This window comes from Branchiostoma lanceolatum, chromosome 10 (assembly GCF_035083965.1).
Source record: "Branchiostoma lanceolatum isolate klBraLanc5 chromosome 10, klBraLanc5.hap2, whole genome shotgun sequence".
In the NCBI taxonomy this organism is placed as follows: Eukaryota; Metazoa; Chordata; class Leptocardii; order Amphioxiformes; family Branchiostomatidae; genus Branchiostoma; species Branchiostoma lanceolatum.
In genome coordinates, this window is record NC_089731.1 from 16620840 (window position 1) to 16632386 (window position 11547).

General features: G+C 39.5%; 1 protein-coding gene across 1 annotated transcript; it reads left to right on the forward strand.

Moving 5' to 3' along the window:
• Positions 1–7402: 7402 nt before the first annotated feature.
• LOC136443016 (G-protein coupled receptor 6-like) lies at positions 7403–8155 on the forward strand. The gene has a single exon (XM_066440064.1). It carries the CDS (start codon positions 7403–7405, stop codon positions 8153–8155), a length of 753 nt encoding a protein of 250 aa, XP_066296161.1.
• Positions 8156–11547: the final 3392 nt, after the last annotated feature.

Consider the following 11547-nt stretch of genomic DNA (forward strand, 5'->3'; position numbering starts at 1 on the left):
GGGTGAGCTTCGGAAGTCATGTATTTAAATAAAAACTTTGTACCATGTGTACTAGATAGAATCAACTGAGGGGAAACTGTAATGTATGTAAATAAAAAATTGTACTATTTGTACTAGATAGAATCAACTGATGGGAAACTGTAATGTATGTAAATAAAAACTTTGTACCATCTGTACTAGATAGAATCAACTGAGATGAAACTGTAATGTATGTAAATAAAGACTTTGTACCATGTGTACTAGATAGAATCAACTGAGGGGAAACTGTAATGTATGTAAATAAAAACTTTGTACCATTTGTACTAGATATAATCAGCTGAGGGGAAACTGTAATGTATGTAAATAAAAACTTTGTACCATTTGTACTAGATATAATCAGCTGATGGGAAACTGTAATGTATGTAAATAAAAACTTTGTACCATCTGTACTAGATAGTATCAACTGAGGGGAAACTGTAATGTATGTAAATAAAGACTTTGTTCCATTTGTACTAGAGTCCATTCCAAGTTACCGCGAGGGTTGTTATTGTCATAATTTAGAATTATATTCAAGTTATTGTTATTTGTTTAAGAGATGTGATACTTAAAGAATATTTTGAATTTGATTTCAACTTTCTAAATATTTTCTAGAGGAAACTGTAATATATGTACATAAAAACGAAAGCTACAATAAAATACCTGTATATTGTTCAAAAGTCTCATTCGCTTTTCTTTTACCTTGTGTTCTAATTTGACCATTATATTTTCTTCTCTTGAATTCTCAAAAGCTTGAAATAGTCAATGTTTGATTTTTGCAATTTGTGCAAAAATTTATGAATTGTGTTATAATCTCTGCTGGACCATTGATGCAAATATTAGTTTGGGCACAATAATTATCTTCGGAGAAGATTATGTTTTCGGTTGAAAAATCCGTTGGGTGGGTCTGAATGTATGTCAGGAGCATAACTCAAGAAAGCTTCGATGAATCTTTATGATTTTCGGTAGGTGTGTAGTGGTTGTGCAAAGGAAGGTCAAGTTCGAAAATGGTTCACCTTGTGTTTTTCAACAGTACCGCAGCGGACTTTGCATTTTTTGTGTTTGTATGTAGGCAAAAAAAGTGACGGAAACGTTGATGGACCTTCATGATTTTTTGCAGGTGTGTAGATGTTGTAAAAACGGAGGTCAAGTTCAAAAATGGTTCCCCTTGTATTTTCCGTCGGTACTGCAGCGGGCTTTGTGTGGATGTGTATTTGTATGTCGCCACCATAACTCAAGAAGCTGTTGATGGATCTGTATAATATCTGGTGGATGGGTAGGGTTTACAGAAAGGAAGGTCAAGTTCGATAATGGGCCTTCTAGCGGGCACCTAAGGTACTGCAACAGAGCTTCAAAACTTGGAGGCATATTTTCTGAAAGTGCTATGGTTATGATTTTTGTTCGCTAGATAGTTCATGCCACAGAAAGTAAGTTCTGTTAATTTGGGCCCCCTAGCGGCTTGTTAAGAACTACAGTGGGTGTTTTTGTTTTGACATTCGGACATGAATAACTTGAGAAGGGGTCGACAGATCGTCGTGATATTTGGTATTTACAGAGCTCAGATGGTGCTTTACATAATCAATGACTAATTATGCAAATCAGGAGCTAATTTGCATAATTAGAAAGGAAAGTTTGTTAACCCACTGCATTTCATAATCGGACATGGGACTGTCAGGTCATGTAACCAGATGGCCTTGCATAAACGTACATGTAGGTCAAATAAATAAACTACTAGTATCCTCCAAGCAGAGGTGTGGGTCCTGCTGGTTTTTAACGCGTTCAGTTCAGGCATTTTTGTTCACCACGATTGGCGACATAATGAAAAGGGGACAAAATAGAAAGCCTGACATAAACACATAAAAACACGTCAAAAACCAGCCAGACCCACTTCTTGGAGAGTACACTGTACCAAAACTGCACCACTGTTAGGTGCGGAAAAGTCATGTACTATGTCTTTCAAAATGTGTATGATATGGAATAAAGATTTGTTCTATTCATATATATTGACTACCATTTCATCATCACTTTCAACTTACAACACTGCAATATCGAACCTTTGTGGCCCATATAATATCAACATACTCATATTTTTTCATGACCAGTTATAACATATGCATTTGTATCACCAAATGATGTTAACCCCATCAAGACTGGACTCATTCGCCCCATCATAACTTCCAAATGGTATGGTGCATGATCGAATTTGCAGGGGGTGATAAACACGTAAATATCAATCACTCTCCATAATAAGCCTTGATTATTTGGCGAAGATAATGTGTTCGTGGAACTCTAGTTAAAGTTGATATTTGCATCAATGGTCAAAAATCAGACATTGACTATTTCAATCTTTTTACAACTCAAGAGAAGAAAACGATATTGATTGATGATATGATACTGATTGTGCATCAGACAAACCAAAAAGCACCATGAGAAAGTTAAGAAAAAATGAACGTCGATATTGTTTTTGTTTGTGTAACTGTACAAAAACATAATTTTCTTTATTTTCCCATGGGTGCATTTTGATTTATTATATAATAATGCTGCTTGTGGATCAGAAAAAAAACAATGAACAGTGTTTGCAGAAAAGCGTTTGGACACAAAATTTGCATTGATATTTGCATCAATGGTCCGCAAGTGTTAATGGCACAATGTAGAAAGTTGTACACAAATTACAAAGGTCTAATTACAGACAGTCCAATGGACTAATGTAGTCGATTGGCAATTCAAGAGAAGAAAATCTAAATTTTCAAATTGTACCAGTTGCTGCAAAATCAAAGGCAACATGTATTTTTGCTTCTTGCCCATAGTCAACCATTTGTGAAAATGTATTGTTAGATCATCGATTTTGATTGAATCTACTTTTTAACATAATTTGTAAGAAAAAAATCTGAATATACTGAAAGTATAGCATGGCTGTAATGGCGCTTCTAGTCAGCCGCCCGTAACCGCCAGCCGGTTACGCTATTTTTTATTCATTTATTCATAATCAGTTTGTACAACAATCAGTAGCGCCTAATGTGCAATAACGCTTGGATGTATATATTGGTATATTTTATATAATGTATTTTGTACATAGGTGTTTTCTATTTTATTGTGTATATTTAGTGTCTGACCAACAGAGGCCATGTAAATATCATCGCCATTCAGGCATGTTACTTTGTCTGTAAGTTGTGATATTTTGAATAAAGAATTTGAATTGAAGAATTTGAATTGAAATAGTGGACCTGTATTGAGTCAAATGTGAAATGACATGTTCCTCTTCTATGAACATAATTACCAGTCTGGAAAATACACAATCACCACTAAGACTAAAATGTCAGAAATGTCTGAGTAACTTTATTGAAACATTTCTTTATCTATTTAAGAACTCTCGGTGAAAACATCACTCACAAGGCTTCAAACAAACAGCAGTAGTTCTTGGGGAAATATGTATAATGTGATAAAATGTATATAACTTGCAGACCATACGACTGGCCAAAATACTCCAAGCGACGCGTTTTCACCAAATGTAAAAAAAGGAGTGGTTCAGTTGGGACTGCTTTCTTCATGCCCATCAATGGTTCAGCCATGTGTTGACTTCTGGGACCTGTGACAGGGAAAAGGAAGAATTTAATTCAAACATCAAATCCTGCATGTAGATTCAACCATCTTTCACTAGAATATACATTTGAAATCAAATCAATCAGCACAATCATTAATGCTTTCAAACACATATAATATGGCAGGTGATTTTATCTCATAACAGGCTCAGAAAATATTTATGACACTTAAACGAGGACATCAGCCTGCAAAATTACGAGGCACTTTTTCAACGGTTTGGGAGGATTACTTTTACGCGCTTACCACGTACCCTCCAAGCAGAGAATGGGTCCCGGCAGGGTTTTTTTACGTTATTTTGGGCGTTTTTGTCGAGATTTCTACTTTTTTGGTCTCTATAAACAAGAGAGACAAAAAAATGAAAAAGTAGAACGCTCGACAAAAACGCCTAAAAACACGTACAAAAACTGCCGGAACCAAACCTCTGCTTGCAGAGTACTTACACGTAAGTCGATGTTTTGTAGTTGGAAGCATATGTTATCTAAATATCTAAAAGACCATTCTACTCCACATTAGATAAAATTTTCCCATGACTATCTCGCCTTTTTTATTGGCCCTCACCTAACTACCTTAGCCAATGCAGGTAAACGCAGACATCAGTGCTACACTTATATGGGTCAAAAGTCAGGTTGTCTCGTTGCTGATTCACTCTATTTACACAATTCAATCTATACAACTGGATAACATTCGGAGACTGCTAGAAAGGGAAATTTATTTATTCATATTTCATCTTGAGACACCTGGTGATAGCTAATTTACATTAGGGCCCAGTATAACATATAAAGCCAAACCTGCCCAAGGCGACCACCGGTACCGGGAGACCGAGGAAAAGCGTTAGCTTCGGACAGGTGGTCGCCTTGAAGAGGATCAACTCACAACATGTTTCCAAGTTGAGATGTTAATCAATACAGTATTACATAGATGGATGGAACACGATGTAATTTTAGACAGCATAACTGCCACCATGTTTAATTCCCCATTAACAGAAAGATCCTACAAAATTATTTTTTTGGTTATCGTTTTAATATTTATGATTTTACATCATTTACAAATTCTGTCATACTTTTCACTTCTTTTCTACGCTGCGTCAGGTACTGGAAGTACCTGACGCAGCGTGGAAAATAACATGTGTGTGTCATGTTTTTTAAATGTATTAACGGGCTTACCCTTTCATGCTTGAATGCCAACCCCGATGAAATAAAACCCTGGATGTTCTGGGTGCAATCTTGAGTGAGGAGAAGGAGAGAATATAGACATCTTCCACGAAGATCATTGAAGGTGAGGAATGTATTGGCCTCTTCGCTTATGACCCTCATACAGTTATTATGATTGGTGCAGATTACTATATATGTATATATGGGGCAAACAGAACAATGTTTTTATCTAAATCCTCCAAGCAGGATACATCCAAGGGAAAAATTGCAACATATATTTCAAGTATGATATGGGTCGGTGCGATTTTGTCATCAGGCCACAGCAAGTAAATTCTATGGATGACATCCTCTGCAGACTCCAAATTTAGTGCGCGCGGGCGAAAAAAAACGAGGCGGGCCAAAAAAACAAGACATCCATATTCTCAAATACCATAAAGCATGTAAGAAGAATTGAAGCGATAAAACACGTTATCACAACAAGTCTTTTGTCCCTTTATTCAATAAAACATTAACTTACACTGATGTCAACATCAAAATTATGAAATAATATATTCAGATCCGGGTTTGTATAGAACATCAAGAAGGCAGAGACAACGTTTTCGGTATATTACCACTAGGCACGGAAGTCTCCTGAGTCATGAGACAGACTGACTACATGTTGCTGGTTCTCCTCACTTTTCCTCAACTGAAGTTCTCTTACAGACTAGCTCTCCGCTATTGCTGTCCTGGCTGACTGAATTGCCGTGCCTTAGAAATCACCAGTCTTGTCTTTTTGCCTTCAGCGTACAGACAGTTAGACAATGGTCTAGTCATTAGTTACTTCATTTGACCCTGTTATCGAATTTGATAATAATGGCACAGCATTTACAAATTTGATGAGGGCTGTGCTGCCATCCATGACATTTACATGCTGTGGCCTTAAGCATAATACAAACTGAAGCTAGGGGCAACAAAAGCTTACTTAAGTTTGCGCTAGGGCGGTGTTTAAAGTTGTCGGATGGAAATTTGTCAGACTTGTAAAGAAAAATCGTCGTATTCCCAGGATTGCTTCTATTGTGTCCAAAAATTACAGATCCGGGTTTATATAGCACATGAAGAGGGCAGAGACAATGTTTCCGTTCACTACCACTAGGCACGGAACTCTCCTGAGTCATGAGGCAGACTGACGGTGACTTCATGTTGCTGGTTCTCCTCACTTTTCCTCAACTGAAGTTCTCTTACATTCTAGCTCTTCGCTTGCTCCCCTGTCTGACTGAATTGCCGTGCATTAGAAATCACCCGTCTTGTCATTCTGTCTTCAACAATGATCTACTGAAAACGCATGGCATTAATTACTTCACCTGACCCTGTTATCGAATTTGATTATAATGGCACAGCAATTATACAGACTATGTCCTATTACAAGTTTGATATGAGGGCTGCACTTTGTCTTCCTGTAAGTTGTGGATGAGGAGCAATCTTATTACAGCTTGCGTACACAATAATTGTACAACGCATTTGTACGGATTTATACACTACTTACATGTGCAAATGCCTTTTTACGGTATCTAAAACGGTTTTGCGATAAAACTGACAGTAGTTTGCAACATATTGCACTATCATCGGTATGATGACAATTGTCAAAGGGCAAAAATCTTATTTTCTATCATTAACGGGGGTTGCCCTAACTTATGACGCGCCCTAACATGTGACGGTTTTGTTAGTGATCTTATTATGCATAAGTACGCCGTGTTTGTGTCCACTGACTATGCTCATAAGGAAGGTAAATAAACCAAGTTCATGCACATAATTGTTATTTGCATTCAAAACATATGTGTACATATTCATTTCTTGTTTTGTCGAGAATAGTATTTTGACAATAATGATGGCAACGCTGAGTAGAGGGTCACTGCGTAGCTAGACGGCCCGTATTGATGATTTTGCATACTAGCTCCGTAATGTGAGAAATATTGTCTCGTATTCAGTATTGTACATGGTAGATACTGCCTTAGTGTTGTTGTAAACAGTGTTTTAGTCGAAGCGTGAATGATTCTTACCGTTGATATTGCTCTTTGCATATGTATGTATGTATGTCGTATAGCATAACTGATTGCAAGAGGAGGAGGACTTGTGCGTTGTAGTCCCGGAAGGCCGCGTATAATGAGGTTGGCTACCATAGAGATGACATTTTCGTCACCCCAGTAGTGTTTTGCTCCCACTCGTTTCGAGACCTCTCCCTCCAGTCTCTTTACAAGTCTTATTCTTGTAAACACGACGACATGACGGGTTATAGAGAACACTGCACTGGAGTGGCGCTGCTTGTTTTAATCGCTACAAGTTGCTACGTTGGGATGACATCTGCTTCTGAACCCGGCTTCAACCTGACAAATGGCGATTTCGACAGAACTGGCTTTACCAACGACTCAACCCTGCGGAACAGTTCGTTTGAAAACAGTGCCGGACTAGTAGGAAACATCACTTCCAACGTTTCTAGATGATTGGAGAGCGATTCAGGTGGTACAGCTTACGCGTATTCCAAACCAGTAGGAGCTGTGTACGCTACATTATGCCTCGGCATCTGGTCAGTCGTTGCAAACAGTCTCCCGCTAGCAGCCACCATCAAACATGAACATCTCCACACGCCCGCATACATCCTCATGGCTAATCTGGCCGCAAGCGACGTCTTGACCGGCGTAGACTTTGTGTCTGTGGGTAGCTCGGTTCTGTACGACGTGTACACCGAAACTATCCCGTCCATCGCCATGACCCGACTCCGTTTCACATTGGTCTTGCTCTCCGGCCTCTCCTCTGCCTACAGTCTGCTGGTCCTGACGGCTGAGCGTTACTGGTTCATCGTCCACGGGATGACCTACGTCAACAACGTCACCAACGACAAGTGCAAGGTAATCATCATCATCGTTTGGGTGTGGTCTGTCCTGCTAGCGATGCCGCCCAACTTCGGCTGGAGCTGCGGAAGTCGTGCCGCGGAAGGATGCCTGTCCTTAGGGGGAGGGCTGACGCTCGGCTACGTGGTCCTCGTCCTGGTTTTCATTTTCATCCCGATGGGGGCAGTCGTCTATTTCAACCTGGGTATCTTCAGGTGCCTGTGGAAGCACGTGAGCGCCATCGCAGCACAAGAAGCCGCTGTGGGTGCCCAGCCGAGCGTCAACAGAAGATCCGCCATCACAATCGTCATCATCACCATCGTGTTCCTGGTGGGATGGCTGCCGTTTTCTGTCAGGTTGGCCATGTTTACTCAAGACGCCGCTTCGCTCTCTCAGATGTTTGTCTTCATCACCCTGAACTCCGCCATCAGCCCTGTGATCTACGGGTTCCGTCTGCAGGAGCTCCGTCGCGGCGTCGCACGGATCTTCCGCAACAGCCACGGAAACGGCAATCTGGACCCGTAAACTAATAGAAGAAACAACCACGGAAACGGCAATCATGGCCCGTAAACTGAACGGTCAAATACTATCTCAAGCCATGCAGTGTCGGGAAGCAGATAAAGTGTTCAAAGGTAACAGTTTGGTCATCAAAACACCTCATATTGACCCTCAGTAAAAGTCACAGAGATGAAAACCTGAATCTGGATTTGACCTGAACCTTAATTGACCATATGCATAATACATGTATGTACAACTGTACATATGATCCTGGTGGTTATACCATCTTGTACAGTATGTAACGAACAGTATATTTTGCGGGAAATGATTAAAGAAATACGGGCACTATAGTATATTGTGATATCTTTGTAGCTGCAATCCGGGCCCGTAAACTGAACAGAACAAAGACTCTCATTGTACCTTACAATTTCATGAAGCAGCTGCAGATGAACCATTTGATTATCGTTGGAAGCTTCATTGATACAAAAGAAGTAAAGCGAGGTTCGTACCATCAACTACAAACTAAAAAAAGGAATACAAAATTCATCGATCTTAGAAACAAACTTACTTATCAATAAAGGCTAAAATGAGTAAATTGGTGATACAATGTTACAATCAGGGTTATAATCAGCGCTAATCACGGGTTTCATTTTTCTAATAACAAAGCAGTCTTTTATGAAAATCCTTTTTTTTTGCATTTTGAAAGTTTTCACATCTCAAGATATATACAAATCTGCTTCCGGAATCGAGTCTCTTGGCATATCATAACACCTCAAATTTATCCCGGATTAAAAAATACAATGGCTTACAAGACGAAATCCAGAATCTTGATTGAAAACGAACCTTTATTGACTATATTCAGAGTATTTTTGTGTATAGCTGTGTAATGATACTAGTAATAGTAGCATATGCTCAATTATCCTAGAGTGTGTAACAGATAGTATGTTTTGTTGGCTTCTGTGGGAAATAACTATAATAATACAGTGTTTGCAATTCATTTGTACGTAAATGGTGAGCCTTTTAGTTATCTATACCATTATATAATCTTTATTGTATTTGAGTATTCCTATACCCGAGGGGAGACTGTAGAGGGTGACGTGTTGGATGATAAGAGAGCACATTCCCTCCCGTTCCTTACATACATGTATATGCACAGCTAGGGCAAAATGAAAGAATAATATAAATTCCAAGCTATTTTTTTTTTCTGTCTTGTTTCTTATCATATGTTTCTTATCATATGTCTTTATATTAACACAAACCATCCAGATAATTGATATACAAGATCGGCGCGTTTTCTCACAATTCAGTTCACCCTACAGTTCTGGACGAGGTCGATCAAGTTGTTATTCTTTTAAATCTAATCATTGTAAAACGACTTATGTGGGAAATTTCACGTGGATGTGAAGTGAGATACGTAAGGTAAGATGTGTTGCCGGAAAACCACACGAAACACCGTCAAAGAAATCGTGAAAAATGATCGGAGGCTAGCCGCATTGATGTTTTTAATGAGAACAGATTTTCAAGAACTCGCAAGTACATGTGAAGTAAACTACGTAAGGCCACACAAAACATGAGCACAAAAAATCGTAGAGGTTATTAATAAGAACGGATTTTGGTCGTCTGAGAGTAAATGTACCCAGTGTATTGGAGTGAAATAAAAGCAAGAAATGACGTGAACGAAAATTGTGCGAAACAAGTGGCCGTATTCATCGTAGTTAATTAATGAGTCGTCTTAGGCCATGTTTTTATAAATGTTTCTAAATGTCCATTCCAATCAATGATGTTTACCTGCATGAAAAATGGGTAGCAAAATTTCACGGTGGAGGGAAAATTGACATTTTCACTGAACCTCTAGATGGATTGGGCCTCTGGCGTGTGACCTTGGTACTACTACGGGACTTTAAAGGAGTAAAATTGCCAAATGGAATAACCAAAGGAAGAAACCTCGAATGATTTTGGCCCCGCCAAAATTCAGTTTATCAAGTGCCTCCCCCTGGCGTCCAAAGTCATCGGCATAAAGTAGACAAGAGACAAAAAGATTGTGCAAAAAGATTATATTCGTATGTTAGAGACGTACGACGCAAGGTATGTTTTACCACTTATGTCAACAAATATTCGTCAGCGGACAAGCGAGAATAACCCATGTTTTGTGGATAAGGAGATGCATAAACCTTCAACTTCAACTTCGGTTACCCCCAAATAACCCCGCTAGGGGCAAAGTAGGGGGGGAGGTCCCAGGCTAAGGCGGGTAGGCCTCCAGCCTGGCGCGGAATGACTCAACGGTGGGAGCCGTAACAACCGCGCCAGGCAGGGCGTTCCACTCGGGTATGGTGCGGGGGAAGAAAGAATGTTTGTAAGAGTCTGTCCGGGCGTAAAGTGGTTGAAATTTTAGCGTATGGCTCAAACCTACTTTAGCTTTTGCGCTTTGAGTGTTTTGTTGCATTGTTTGTAATGTATGTTTTATAAAAGTCAGTCAAAATCATGACGGTCCGCCAATCCCTTATTGAGTTATTCTCTTACAAAGTCTGAAACAAAAGCCTACCCAGCAGTTTGAAACAAACCCCTATGAGACCCGAACCTACACCACTTAATTTCTGTCCCTAGAGCTATCTACCACTGAAAAACGATCATAGGATGTCTACATTACGAGCTAGGAAAACCGGTAATTCCACTGCAGTACCGTAAAAAGCTAATAGGAGGCCCAGTATCAAACTTTGCCTTCGTTTTCCCGACTTCTACGTATACCCACATACCATAGATATCGTAAAGATCCATTCACATCTGTGTTATGCTGCTCACAGACAGACAGCTAGACATACATACAAACACACAAACGATACAGAAAACATAAACTTCTTGGCGAAGGTAATTATGTAAACGTAAACATAGGTGGCGCTTCCACGGGTACCGGGTGGGCACAGTGTTACATAGCGCCTAAAAACACGTCATTTTCACGTCAACTTGTGTTTATAATAGGCTTGAAGGTCATACTAAATGTACATGAAGACGTCCGGACCTGTTTAGGAAGGTTTGCACTGAGCTTGAGTTTAACGTCTTATATATTTTTACATTTTACAAATCAGGACTATAAACCCTATCCGAGCCTAATTTGCAGTACCGCTTCCAGTCGCGGCCTGAAAAGTGTTAAGACGACCGCCAAATTGCCAAATTTCGGTCTTTTCGGGAATGGGGGAAATGGTAAAAGGCTCGCAAAGGGGTTGAATCTTTTTTGGCGTCTTTGACTTTGTTTTCCAAAATGCGACCATATAACATCAAGAACGACAATATTCAATACATTTTACATACAATCGAATTTTGTGTCAATATAGATCATATGTTTCTTATGCATTGTAGCAATAGTACTGATCGCGTACGTCTAACTTGACACAATATGAATGGGTACCACGTCCAAATTTCAA

Coding starts and splice junctions, on each gene's coding strand:
- LOC136443016 (XM_066440064.1), top strand. CDS start 7,403: ATGGCTAATCTGGCCGCAAGCGACGTCTTGACCGGCGTAGACTTTGTG.